Source organism: Monodelphis domestica, chromosome 5, assembly GCF_027887165.1.
Source record: "Monodelphis domestica isolate mMonDom1 chromosome 5, mMonDom1.pri, whole genome shotgun sequence".
Classification (NCBI taxonomy): Eukaryota; Metazoa; Chordata; class Mammalia; order Didelphimorphia; family Didelphidae; genus Monodelphis; species Monodelphis domestica.
The window spans coordinates 105,860,794-105,875,899 of record NC_077231.1 but is presented as its reverse complement, the minus strand read 5'-3'; the positions used below and the strand labels follow the sequence as shown (position 1 = coordinate 105,875,899).

Below are 15,106 nucleotides of genomic sequence, written 5' to 3'. Positions count from 1 at the left end.
TTCTCCTCCCTACTTAAGACTACTTTAGGGCAGAAACCTTTTGCTAAACAATGGAAAGGGCTTTGACCTATGCTTAAGCATAGAACAGGAAGTCCTTTGAGTCATGATTGATTTTAGAATTGATACAATAGAGATACTTGGAATGACAGAACCAGGTCTTGGAACTTCCAATCTCCACCCTACTCAGAGTAACAGGATTTAGGAAGGGCTGCAGCAAAGATCAAGATTTAATTATTTGAGAATATGACCTTTAACAGACATGTGCAAAGGAAACAGACCTCTGGGCAGTCCTGGGTTAAGCTAGAGCCACCATTGGCACAGGGGAGACATGGACAGTGATTGGTAGATGTGAGAACTGAGGGGAGGGGACTTAGATGGTTTCCTTAAAGATAGCGGGGTCTGAGGACAGAGAGGGTTCCAGAGGTTTGCTCTGAGAGGTTTTGCTCTGAGAAGTTTTGCTCTGAAGGAATCTGAGAGGAGAGAGGTCCTGGAGGGAGAGCTCCTGGAGAGGTCTAAGAGGAGGGCTTGCTCTGAAGGAGGCTGGAGGTGGAGGCCCCTGAGACTGTTTCTCCATTTTGGTCACGTGAGTGATAGGGACTGATCTCTTTTCTTTGCCTCAGCTATCTAAGGGCTTGGGCCTTTGGCCCAGCCTAAACAGAGGGGGTATTTAAGCCCTATTCCCTTCTCTCCCCTTTCTCTCTCTCTCTCTCTCTCTCTCTCTCTCTCTCTCTCTCTCTCTCTCTCTCTCTCTCTCTCTCTCATACCTTTCTTCCTCCTGTTTGTAATTAAAAACTCCATAAAAGGTTGACTGCTGACTTGAGTTTTCATTTAGGAATTACATAGCTGAATTCCTTGGCGACCTTAAATTAATATATATCAGTCGTTTAAAGTGATTTCCATGTCACAAGTTACAGTTCTTCTCCTCTCTTCCTGGAAGGTCCAAACTGCAAATCGGACCTATAAATATCTTCCATGGGCCACTTTTAGAAATCCTACGAGATATGTTTGTCTTAAACAGCAGCACACATGATGTTAAGATCATATTAGTTACCTATGGTGTTTCTAGCATAACGCAGAAACTATACAAAATCATAAAATCACAGAATTTGAGAGATGACACAGAAAATACCATCAATGGATATCTCATCCACCTTGTACATGAAAACAATCCCAACTCTGGTTACAATATTATTATATCCTTAAATGTTAAGCCTCAAAGTTCCATTATTATTTTTGCTTTCAATAAAGAGCAGACATCTACTTGACATCATAGAATAGTTCTTCCCCTGATAGAAAGTTTAAAATTTTCTTACCATCCAAGCTGTAACGAAGTCTCCCATCCAGGTTCCTACAGCTGCTACTTTCATGAAACTTTCATTTCTTATGCCCATGAAGTCTGTAATAATGTATGCTCTATGAGAAAAAACACATGAGAAAACATATAAACTTAGTGAAAAAAGATTAAATCTTATTTCATTCAGCAGCAGCCCAAATAGATTTTCTCCTCAAGTTATCTTGCTTTGGTATAATCATTTATGCTTTGAGATATCAAAAACTACACTGAGTTTTGAGGGTGTTTGGAGCAATTCAATCAGAATCAAAAACAAGCTATTGCTATACCATTTACCATTTTAAGTGACAAGACTGATAAAAGAATTTTAAAAATCAAAACCAAAATCCAGAAAAAGCCTATAATTCATGCTCAAATATAAGCCATATTGAAGTAATTCTTGAGTCAGTTTCTTTTTTATTTTAATTTTTAAATATTTTTCCATGTTTGCACAATTCATTTTCTTTCCCTCCTCTCTTTCCTCCCCACTTCCAGAGCTGATGAGCAATTCCACTGGGTTGCACAATTATTATCACTTGATACCTATTTCCATATTATTCATTGTTGCCTAAGAACCATCTTTTAAAACTAAAACCCCAAATCACATACCCATATTATACATGTGATAAATGATGTCATGTGTTTATCTTCTGCATTTCTTCTCCTATGGTTCTTCCTCTCAATGTTGATAGCCTTCTTTCCCATAAGCACTTCAGGAGTGTCTTGGTTTACATTGCTACTTGTAACAAAGTCCATTACATTGGATTGTTCCAAATGTTTTACTTTCTGTGTACTATGTTCTCTGGATTCTGTTTATTTCACTCTGCATCAGTTCATTTAGATTCTACCAGTTCACATAGAAATCATCCAGATCATCAATTCTTATAAAACAATAGTATTCCATCACTATCATATACCACAATTTGTTCAGTCATTCCCCAGTTGAGGGATGACTCTTTATTTTCCTTTTTTTTGCCACCACAAAAATGTGGCTATGAATATTTTTGAACAATTATTTTTCCTTATTATCTCTTGGGTGTACAAATGAGTCACAATTTCTCAAAGTGTCTAAACATTTTCAGTTCTGTCAACCAGTCCTTTTAAGGCATGAACTAAAGGTCTTTTGACATTATATATTAATGTTCTTCATAATACTATTTTTCCCAGAATTAAATACAGTACTCTAGATGATGCCAGATGAAGACAGAGTACAATATCTATTATCTTTCTATTCCTTTCCATACACTAATTTGCTTTTTTACTTATATATATCTTACTACAATTACTATATTATAATGTCCTTGATGTTCACTTCAGGAAAAGGATTATTCCATGGGATAACAAAAATACAAAAATAGAATCAAAAGTTTGAAAAATAAAACAAAGGAAAATGTAAACAATTGAACTAGAAAATAGATTAGACAGAAATAATTAAAGAATCACCAGCCTATCTGAAAAAAATGACAAAAAAATCTGGATTTTTAAAGAAATCATAAATGGAAAATGCCTATATTTAGTAGAATCAGAAGGCAGAATAAAAAAAATTCTACTTGTTACCTCCTGAAAGAAATCAAAGAAGGAAAACTCCTAAGAATGTCATAGCTAAAATCCAAAGTTTCTAAACCATGGGGAAGCAAGGAAAGGAAGGAAGGAAGGAAGGAAGGAAGGAAGGAAGGAAGGAAGGAAGGAAGGAAGGAAGGAAGGAAGGAAGGAAGGAAGGAAGGAAGGAAGGAAGGAAGGAAGGAAGGAAGGAAGGAAGGAAGGAAGGAAAGAAAATAAATCCATAATTATTGTGTGGAAAAGCTAAAGGAAAAACCTCTGTCTATAAGCTAATAAGGCTTCTTTAAGTCATCTGTGTAGGTGAGGTCATCAGTCCTGTGAAGAGAGTTTGCTTGGGTATATGGAATTACTAAACAATGAGATCAAATTATTGAGAATGTGCAAGTCTGTTTATAATATAGGAATTATTTCTAATGATTGAATTTTATGCCAAGATGAGTTGATAATTTAAGAAGAAATGAAGAGAAACTCATGTGTGTGAGCCCTGGCAAACTTTTATACTACAACCATACTGCGCCATACCCATCACGCGTGACAGAAACGACACACGCGGCAGAAATGTCACGTCTGTCGAGAACAACACGTGTGTCAGAAACTGCACGCGTGAAGACTCTGTGCCTTTTTACTTTTCTATTAGGGATCATGCCTCATGACATATAACATGGGCGATGCCATGTAACATGGGGCCATATCATGTCATGTGACCCAACCCTGACATGTGTGCCGTTTCTGGCTCGTGTGTCCTTTCTGACACGCTTGCCACTCTTGACACGTGTGGCCATTCTGACATGTGTGTCCTTTGTGGCAGTGTGACATTCTTGACACGCGTGGCCATTTCTGTCACGCGTGACGGGGATGGCGCGGACAACACACTTGGCAGGACATGTCCCACGTGACACAACATGAGACATGATGAGCCAATTCCACCTTAGATATCTTCAGACATAGAAACTGTTCCCTACCTTCTTTAAGGTTTGTTGAATTAATGTAACATATTACTGTAGGGTGGAATGCAAGGCATAGCCAGGTCATGGTTTTAAAAGATATTTGCTTCTAAGTGCCTTTTTACTTTTCTATTAGGGATCATGTCTCATGACATGATCACGTGGGCCATGTCATGTAACATGGGGCCATGTCATGTCACGTGACCCAACCACGACACGTGTACCGTTTCTGGCTCACGCGTCCTTCTGACACGCGTGTCACTCTTGGCCTTTTGCCTCACTATATCAATATATTATGTTCTTCTATTTCTCAATGTTTTCATGGGTTTGTATGCTGAGATTCAACAGATCCAACAGAAGAAAAATTACATCCTACCAAAATTTTCCTCTTTGGCCATCAGGTGTTCTTTTTGGAACCCTTGGCAAAGAGAGAGTGAGTGAGAGAGAGAGAAAGAGAGAGAGAGGGAGGGAGAGAGAGAGGGAGGGAAGGAGGGAGGGAGGGAGGGAGAGAGAGAGAGAGAGAGAGAGAGGGAGAGAGAGAGAGAGAGAAATGCCAAGTGTTAACAGGTTTCTGATTACTTTTGTGTTGTTTATAATTGCTCCAGACATCAGGACTAATTTGATAAAAACAATGACATGTGTTGGAAGTCCTGCACAAGAGCCTTTAAAGGCTAGCAGATCCCTACAGATAACAGAAAGATACAAATTATCAAAGTTCCATTCTAGTTTTTACATTCCAAGGCCCTGACAAACATCTCCTATTACTGGGCACAATTTTTCCCATTTTGCATAGTCCTAGGAGATCTCCTTCCCTTTTCCTTAAAACACTATAAAAGCTATCTATAGTTTTATCCTGCTTCCCAGGCTTGGGGCTAGCCACGCCCCAATCCCTATATGTGTGTGTGACTTCTCTATGAATGGAAATAAACATCTTTCCTGAAAAGCAGTTGGCCTGATTGGTTTAGTAGAATAATGTAATTGTTGCTTGTTTGGTTCTAAGATGGACACCTATTATTTGTGCACTTATGTATGTGTGTGTGTCCCTGGGTAAAGCAAGATGTTTTTCTTCTTCTCTGTCTCATGCAAGAATCAGGGGGTCAGGGCAAGGGTGTGGTAATAACTGCATTTGCTTTTGGTCCTGGAAGCTATTGAAATTGACAGGTTTAAACCTAGGCTACCTCTAAAGATTTTTCAGAGTTAGAGGTGACTATATCAAATTTGATTTTTAAATTAGCAAATGATCCTGAACTTTATAAATTCAGGTTTAATTTTCCTGGTCAAATTGATGGCATTCTGTTCCCTACCATTGCTCAAGCAATACCTTACATCCAGGCAATGTGTTTAAACCTGCAATATATTTTTTATTTTTAAGATGTATTTTGAATTGAGATTTCATGATAGAGGTTTTAAATGCAACTAATTTAGAATGCGAAATGTGCCTTAAACCTAAATTAAAATGTGGTTTAGAGTCTAAGAATAAGGTATTGTCTGTTTAAAGAGATGAAAATTGTATGCCTTAAGAAGTACTTGACATAATTGGACCTACTAAAGAACAATGATGAATAACTGAAATTCTGTATGATACCATTTGGGAGTACATGGAGTGAGGGCATAGGATCCTCTGAAGACCCTAAATCACTAGAAAGAGCACATGAGGAACTCCTCAGGAATGTGGCCCAGCCAGAAAAATCCATCTCTGATAACCATCAATAAATGGATAAAGAGGGCATTTGTGTTCCATACTCTTGAGATCTGTATTTCTCATTGAGAGACATTTGAGGAGGCAGATGTTTACCTGCAAGCTGCCTCCAGCCATCTGACTCACTGAAAAATCTCTCAATCTTCTTAAGATTTATTGGGGTGCCATGTAATTCCTTAGGAAAGAACTTGCAAATCAGAATCCCTCTTCCCTAACAGAACAGATACTTCTTGGTATCTAAAATACATTGTTTTGAGATATAAAACTATCTTTTTTTCAGTTTACCAATTCATACTGTGGATACAAAAGTCTAACATGAATATGATACTTAGTACTGAAATGGTAAATTCTTTTAAATCTATTCCTTTGTGTTATCGGCCAAAAATTTTTGCTGTAAATTATTTGAAGCTGTTCCTTTGGGACGGTAGAAAATATTTTAACTGCGTAGTCTGTTACAAATGAAATTGCATAGGCATTTTATAGTTGTGCCCACCCTCCATAGCAATATAAATTGGCTATTGTCATTTTTAATATTCTATTTCATTTTAGATATGATCTTAAGTTTTTCCCTATACTGTGCAAATTGGGAATCATTATATTAACTCTCTTTGTATTCAAGGAAAATTCCCAAGGAAAAAACCCAGAGAAAAGGAAAAGAAAGGAAGGTCATACACCCTGTGGAGCTTAGACCAATTTTTGGGAGCCTATTTTCCTTAGAAATGTTAAGATAATCTTCATTGTTTGATGAGGTATTTTGGACTTGCTATTTGAGTTCAATTACAGGTTTGCATTGATTCTGTTTCTAATGTGTTCTAGTTCAGGATTCAGAAATCTGGAAGGCAAGTTCATACGCAACTAGAATGGCAAAGTTTGAGCTGCATTAAAGTCACATCTTAACTTTATTCTCTCAGCCAAATGCTCTTCTGCAGGTTCAGAGTGCAACCATTATGTGTGGGTGGTCCCAGGAACTTTGAAAATTATACCAGTCTTGGGAGTATTTTTGCTTTAAAGGGGTTAGTACTTAATTAAATGGTGAGGACTGCCTTGTTATGTTGGAATAGATTGAAGTTATTTTTTTTTTATATTTGAGGAAAAAATATTGGCAGAAAGGAATGTTAAAAGAAATCTTTTGTGACTTGGAGGCTTGAGAAATTTTATTTGCTAGCTAATTTATTTCAATAACTTTAGAATGATGAGTCACTGGAGCCCTGACAAACTGTCTAGTTTGGCCCATCAATATTAGTGGAGAAAGATGAGACAAGCAATATTATTCAATGATCAATTGTAAATGATTTAGCTATTCTCAGCAATACAATGATCCAAGTCATTTCCAAAGGGCTTACAATGAAAAATGCTATCCATCTCAGAAAAAGAGCTGATAGAGTCTGAATGCAAATCGAAGCATACTTTTTTAAAAGTTATTTTTCTTGTTTGTTTGGGATTTTTTGCTCTTTTTTTCTTTCACAACATAACTAATATGGAAACAAATTTTGCAAGGCCGCACATGTATAATCTAATTCAAACTGATTATCATCTCAGGGAGAGGGGAGGGAAGGGAGAGATTTGAAACTCAACATTTTGAAAAACATATGCTAAATTTTTTTCCATGTAATTGGAAGAAAATATTAAAATAAAAAAAATATTTTTTAAAAAAGTGGCCTGACAGACTGACTGACTCACAGGCAGAATTAGAGGTTTCTATTTAACATATCTATATAATATATATTATATTTGCATATGTTATATAAGTATAATTATTTGATGTAGGTAAAATGCAAAAGAAATAATATTTTATATAATAAATCAAATCAGAATTTGTAAATATTAAAATATGCTGCAGTACATAAGCCCAGCTTATATTCTCCCATGAATGTATTCAATAGCTGGATTGAGAAGTGGCCACAGACATAAGGAACCCAGCATAGAAATTCTTGAAAGCGGAAAACTCATATGCTTAAAGAAACCTCCCAATTCTAGATTGAAGACTTCAGCATTACTGCTCTACTCAGGAATGATTTTGCCACATAAAATTGTTTCTCTGCTTACTATTTAACCATAGATCATCAGCATTCTTCTCCTGGGGAAACTGTCTTCTCTTTTTGACTTATACACATATTTTACAAGTTCTTTCAACTATTGTCCTTAAGAGGGTGTTTAGAAAACATAATGTGTTGGTTGTTCTCTTTTATCCAGGAAATTGTAAAGCTCATAAGACAGCATTGGTAGACCAGAACAGCTAATTATTAACTTAACGTGGATGCTGAGCTATCCATCCAATCAGAATGGAGTTCAAGGCAACACATTCAGTTTCATTCTTATGGTCAGTTCAAGAGGAAACCACAGCATTTGCAAAATCCTCTCTGATTTTCCTTTGCAAGCCAGAGGTAGCAACAAAGAACAGCAGAGAACAGCAAGGCACCAAAAGTTTCACCTGTGTCCAACTCTAACAAGGACCTGATAGTGCCTTTGCTAGAATTTTTGGCTGATGATCATGTGGATGAAATCTGTTCTTTTCCCAAACAAATAAGGAATTAGTCACCTGAAGCCTTCTCTTAGCTGACTGTTTCTAATTACCACAACACTAAGCAGCTTTTTAGCTTCTGTAATGTATGGCCAACAAGAGGGTCACACACACATACACTGGGGAACTGGAGAGAGGGAGAGAAAGAGTTGAGAGAATGGAGAGAGGGAAGGCATTAATTTTCCCCTCTGTTCCCCTTGGGGAAAGTAACCGGGCTTTGTCTCCCTGAAGAACAGAGTATGTCTCCTCAGAAAGTGGTTCTGGGAAGTGGAGGTTAAAACTAAAGGCAAGAGCTTTAGTGAAATGGCACATAGCTTCCCTTCTTGGTCTCAGCTATAGTTGAGAGACCAGATGGTTCCTCTTGTCTCTGGGTCCTTCAAGTACACGAACTGCCACTTCTCTTCCCCACCCCAAAAACCTGGAGTTACTCCTCTGCCCAGAGGAGAGGTTTCCTCCTTTGGATCTAGTTATTTGGATCCTTAGGATCCTGAGTTAACCTTCCCTTTTGGGGAGAGGTATGGTTCTCCCCAAATCTTCAGCCCCCTTCCTTAGTGTCAGGAACTAGGCAGACCTGATCTAAGTAGTAACACTTTATTTGGGATCACTCAGGGAAGGGAAAGATGAAGATATTAGGTGAGGAAAGTGGGTAGCAGGAATCCCTATTGATTGGCAGACTGACCCTCCCAAATCTTAGGGGTTGGGGATTTTGGCCTTGACCCCTCTTCTAGACAGCTGCTGACTTGGTCCCTACTCCTGAGCTAATCTAGTTAGAGTAATGGAGTTCAGGACAAGTTGGGGAGAGAGGTGGAGAAGAATCTTTGGAGAGGAGTTTCTCAGTAGATGGCTTCCTCAAAGTCCCAGTCTGCAAAGTCTTAAGCTGAGTTAGAGACTTCAGGGAAGTCTATTTCACTAGGAAATAGTTGATATCCAGAGGGACCCCCCAGACTCAGAGACTCTCTTCTCAGGCTCTCAGCTGGAGGAGTAAGGTGAGCTGGCAGTTTTTGAGTTCTTTCAGCTTCTGTTCTCTCACTGGAAACTTGAGGGGTTTGTTCTTTGCCCTTCCCCCCTGCTTTCTTTTTGCCACTGATTTCTACTGAATGTTTCTCTTTCAACTTCCTCTCTTACAAATTCTCCTTTTCGTATTGTGTGGAATTGTCACCCTGACAATGCATTGAGTTAAGACAGGTTACTGTTTCCTTAGTGCTATATTTCTATCTATATTCTATATCCCAATCCCCGAATAAGAAATCTGTATTCCCTTTACTATATCTACACTTATACTTACTTTAGCTACCTAAGTCTATGCTAAGAAGAGGAAGAGGCTTTGGTAAAATATTTGGGGTAGGTATGTTTTTGTTACAAGGGGTTGATACAATTGACTAATATATTTTTGAAATAACAATGTCCTATAACAATATGCAACAATATTGATTTAACTATTTGGTAACAATATCTCAATGATCTCTAAACTATGGCAAACATTTTTCTAACTCCTTATGTTATGTTATGTTTTCTTAATTTCTCTATTACAAATTCTTTAATTTTTAGTTTTCCTACTTTATGTTATCCTGGCTTTCCTTATTACTAGCTCCCTAAAACTTGAACTTCCCTTGTCAGCCCTGACTATCCTCCTTCCCTGATCCAAGTTTTGTTAAGAGTGTTAATCTGATTTCTAACCTATGTTAGTATGTTAATGCTCAAAGATTTACATTATGAACATGTATGTTTTCTGTATATCCATTACACATGGTATATACATATATACAGTACATATATACAAGAGTTCTGCTTTGGAGTCAATCAGGAAGGTTTTTTCCAGTTCTTTTCTATCTGTTTGAGTACTGCAAGAACTTTATTTACAAGTTTTTAAATTTTTCATTATTATGGGTCTTGCTGATCCATGACAAGACCCCTAAATCATTGTGTTTTATGGTTTTGTACTAAATATGTTGTGTGGCATGTACATACTTACTCTTTATTGACAGGTATCCTCTTCACATATTGACTGATGTGGTCTATCTTCTTTTGTTCCAGATTTATGTACATGTTGGATGCATTTCCCTTAATGTGATGTTAATATGCTAACAGCACACCATCTTATGTGACATGTTCCTTGAAGTTCTTTGTTCTACATAGTTCATGGGTTAATGATCTTTTTCTCTGTCCCTTATAGTTCATTTGAGTTGTTATGTTGGACTTGGAAGGTTTCTGTCTGGTCCTGATGTCTTCCTATGTGCAGGAAACATAGTCGTCTCACCTTGATTGTTGCTTTCTTTCTCCTTGAACCGGAACATGCATGTGTGTAAGATTTGTGTCTGATTTGGTAAGTAGGGGTGTGTAAGAATGGTTAAGATTATGTGATTGTGGGTAAGACTATGTGTAGAGGTTTTTTTTTTCTTTGTTGCTTTAGGATTTTTGAATGTATGTAATATTCTTCTTGTCATATCAATATATTTGTCTGATTTTTAAAAATTTTAAGTCTCTGTACAAAGGGAACCAAAAGATGACCTGGGATGCAGTGAATGGATGACAGTGGCATCTTCCATGCCTGATCAAACTCTAAGGACTCCACAACACCTGCTTCAGCTGCCAGGAATGCCTTCATGGGCACTAAAACAAATCAGTCTCATCCACCCATTCTGTGGGGGAGAAGTCTTCACATGCTTGAGGTAGACATTGCCTTAACTCACCCAGTGGGTTCAAGGCCTATCAGCTACCCTTTACCTGATTTAACAAATCTGTCAAGAAGTCTTCAGCAGAGTATGGTTGCTGCACATGCTATAGCATCTTGGAACCACAAGCAAGAGTTGGTTGAAAGGTAGACACCAAAGGACCAGCTTTAAAAGGGCCCCAAAGATGGTAGTTTTCCTAGAACACTCCATTAAACCGTACATGTGCTGTTTATAACACCAAAACAATCAGCATCATAAGGCTGGAAATTATCTCTTTCCTAAGTGCCCTCAAGTAGAAAGACAATTACCCTATTTCCCCATATCTATCAGGAAGCATTTTCCAAAAACTTCCTTGAAAAGTATTTTTGATGTTTGACAAACATCTAAATTCTTTATTTTTAACTAACTTGAACTTTTAATGGCACTAGTTAAGTATATTTCTTTCAGTTCTGTTCTTCAAACCTAATGAGAATATAAGAAGAAATGGAATTGGAGGGAAAACAGACTGTTATATAATTGTATAATGAAATAAATGTACAAAGCCAATGCTGTAGTGATTTGATTAGTGATCTGATAACTGTAGAAAACAACCACTAGTGAGTGTTAAGTGGCCCACTTAAAAATGACCCATTTAAAACAAAGATGCCTCTATAATGAGTATCAAGGGGAAGAAAAGAGCCCTAAAAACCAAAACACCTGTAGTCAAGCAGAATACCAAGTTGTATGCAAACTAAGAAACTTTCACATAAATTCCCCACTTCTAATAACCAAACATGCCTGGGAAATATCAATCAAGCTCTTTGGGTCTTAGGCTTCCATCTATCACAGCTATGCCTAATCTACCTGAAAGGGGAGCCAAGCTTCACAGTAGGGAAAAGTGATAATTATGAACAGACTATGTTTGTTTAAAAGGATTCACTTGAGAACTTTAGACACTGTATAATTATTTGTGCATACAAAATAATTCCCAAAAGAACAATGATCACAGTAGCAAAAAGAGCAATGACTTACCCCATGTTTCCTTCCATGAGGAGAATCATGTTGTATATGTGGGAAAATATGAAGAGGAAGAGAATGGTACTGAAGAACATAGTCATCCAAGAACCGTGATCTTCTCGAAACATTTTCAACCGAAGTAATTGACCTAAAATATGATTAATAAAATACTCGGTTACACATTACCTTGAAAACACAAATGCTTATTTTGTTGGAAGACAAACAAAATCCTCACTGTCTTAATCGTGACTCTTGCTCATGAAATCACCTTATACTGCCATTGATCATTCTTTCTATTGCTTAAATAAACACATTCACTTGACAGAAGTCTAAAACAGACTTACTTTGGAGAATATTTCATCCTGTATATGGTCATGTTATAAATGTGATCTGGCATACAACTGATATCTAACAATTGGTATCTCCATTGACAAGTCTAATGTCTTTTACTCAATTCTCTTCTTTCTTGACCTCTGAGCATTTGACAATGTTGATCATTTCCTCTATATTTTCTCCTCTAGCTTTCATGGAATTGATCTCTCCTGGTTCTCCTAAACTGTGTAACCACTTCCTCTTAATCTCCTTTGTGGAAACTTCAGACATACCATGCTCACTAACTATGGATAACTTCCAAGGGTCTACTCTGGGCCCTCTTCATTTTATACCATCTCACCTGGTAATCTCATCAGCTCCCATAGGTTCAATTATTATCTCTAGGAACATAATTCCTACATCTATATTTCAAGTACTAACCAATCTCCTAAACTGCATGCATCAAAAACTACCTTCTAGACATTTTGAATTGAAAATCCCACAGGTATGTCAAGCACAACTCTTAGTTGTCCAAAAAAGAATCCACTATATTTGTTATGTCAGGCACATACTGAAGTGCTTAGTAAATGCTCATTAACTATTGACTGACTATCAAATGTGCATCCAGAAGGCAACCAAGATCAGTGGCAAGTGATAAGATGGCCACTTACAAGGATTCAGAGGAGCCCAAATTCCCCACAAATGCTCTAATAAGATTTAGCTAATGTACTATTCTAGAAAAAAGTAAAAAGAGTCTTCTCTAAGACTTCGATCCAATGCAGGAATCCACAGTTGAACTTCTAGAATCCTGCAAAAATCCTGGGATATTTAAGCTATGGTAAGCCCAAGGCTTAATCCAGAAGGCAGGTCCTGGACAGTCCCATGTAGCATGTACAGCAGTTTGGGGCAAGAACAGTGAGGCACTCACCCACGAATGCCACAAGAAGAGAGAAAGGATAGTAGTTTAAATTCCACGAGGGGCAAGACGGAGCCGGGAGATGGCAGAATTGAGTCAGAAACCAAGCCGGATTGATTTTAATGGAGCCCACAGCACAACTCCGACCACTGGAAATCTCAAAGGAAAGAACCATCCAGTAGCCCAAAATTAACACCACTCAGGTCAGAGAAATGATAAAGCTTAGCTGAGAAATTAGCCTGGGTTCCTTAGGCTAGTTGCCCAAGCACAAACCCTATGGCTGAGAGAATAGGGTATAGATAATAGGATGATTTAGAAAGAGCTAGGTAATAGCATTGGAAAAGGAAAGTGCCTGGCCAAAGGCCAGGTCCCAGGTGAGAGAGAGGAGAGAAGAAGAGGGAGAGACATTGTTAGGGAAGGATTGAGATCCAAGAGGAGGAGGTGTCTGTGGGCTGCTCCTTTTAATGTTTTTGATATGCAAAGATGCATAATACATAATCATTAATACAGAGTATATTGCGATTGGTTCAGGTGTAGATTCAAACAAGGTAAAGGTGGAGTTTATCCCAGCGTAGATAAGACAAAGGGATCTGAGTTTCGCGCCTTAACCTTAGCAATGCTGGGATCAGAGTTCATTGCCATGCGCAAGAATGGCCATGTGTCCATACACAATCCTTACATCTTAATTATACATATGGACTGGACTGCTACAAACAGATCTCCCTGAAGTCAGTAGCACTCTGACCCAGATCAGGCCTTCTTCAAAACCTATAGTTACAGCAACCTCATCAGAGAGGGCAGTCATGGCCATTCATAGTCATTCTAAGTGGATACAGAGAGATACTAGTGGCCTGAGATCAGCTGTAGGAAAAAGTCCCTAGGTAATATTCAGTTCACATAGTCCCTAACACCTATGTTGAGAAGTCAACATGGGAATAGCCTCAGGACTTCAGCAACAGAAGGGAAGTATCCCAGACAGAGCTTACAAGGAGAGATATGGGCACCCAAGGGGAAAAAAGGGTCTAATAGGAAGTCAATTCAGAACCCAACAGGTTCTTCTAGTGTAATTCAGTTTCCTTACCCAAATGCAGTGTCTTCCACCCTCAACTTAGATAATAAAGTGGATTAGATGAGCTAACCAAGGAAAGCTGAATAATATAACGAAATATCTTGGTTTAAAGGTTATATAGGAGAAAAAATAATAGCAACAGTAAAACAAATAAATGTAAAGCCTTGGAGCAAACAATTATGCCTTGCTATCAAGATTACAGAAGTAGCTAGAAGAAATGAAATGAGATATAGAATGGAAAAGATAGGAATGAAAGAATGGCAAGGAAAATAGATACTTTCAAAGAGACAGTAAAAAACCTCACTCAAAAACTAAAGCCTTTGGGGGCAGCTAGATGGCTCAGTGGAAAGAGAAACAGATATTGAGAGAAGAGATCCTGGATTCAAATGTGACCTCAGACACTCCCCAGATGTGTGATTCTAATTGAGATTGTCTTAGATCATTGTAATGTTGAGAAAAGCTATCCAGTTGTTTATCACATATTATTACTGTTGTATATATTGTTCTCCTAATGCTGCCCACACCACTCTGCATCAGTTTACATAGGTCTTTTGAGTTTTTTCTGGAATTCTTCTGCTCATCATTTCTTAAAGCACAATTGTATTTCATAACAATCAAACATACCACAACTTGTTTAGCCATTCCCTAATTGATGGGCACGTCCCTATACTTTCCAATTCTTTGTGACTACAAAAAGAGCTGCTATAAAAATTTTTGTGCACATAAATCCTTTTTTAAAACCTTTTTAAAATCTCTTTGGGACACAGCTCTAGTAGGTATAGTTTTATAGCCCTTTGGGCATAATTCTAAATTGGTCTTGCAATAGTGGGATTTGGTAGGAGAATGAACAATAAGGAAACATATAAAAAATCGTTGACTTCCAGTCAAGATGGCGGCTTAGAGAAAGCTAAAGTCCAGATCTCCTGAAACCCTTCCTTACCGATCTCAAACCAAATGCTCCTAGGGCACCGAAATTCAAAACGATCAACAGCATAGACCCCAGGAGTCCTCCTCCTGGACCTGGACCTGGATCAAAAGGTACAGCCCCCCCCAAAAGCCAGAACCCAAGACCACTCGGACATAAGGG

General features: G+C 37.9%; 1 protein-coding gene across 8 annotated transcripts in view; it reads right to left on the bottom strand.

Annotated features, from left to right (window-relative positions):
- Positions 1 to 15,106, bottom strand: part of TMEM117 (transmembrane protein 117) — a 192,269-nt gene that overhangs the window by 38,585 nt on the left and 138,578 nt on the right. For 7 of the 8 annotated variants that reach the window (XM_056799012.1, XM_056799011.1, XM_007503884.3 and 4 more), the window contains 2 exons: positions 11,738 to 11,870; positions 1,314 to 1,413 (listed from right to left, as the gene is read on the bottom strand). In XM_056799012.1, the coding sequence (XP_056654990.1) occupies positions 1,314 to 1,413; positions 11,738 to 11,870 (233 nt within the window). The remainder of the gene's footprint in view (positions 1 to 1,313; positions 1,414 to 11,737; positions 11,871 to 15,106) is intronic. The other variant, XM_007503890.3, reaches the window with a different exon arrangement.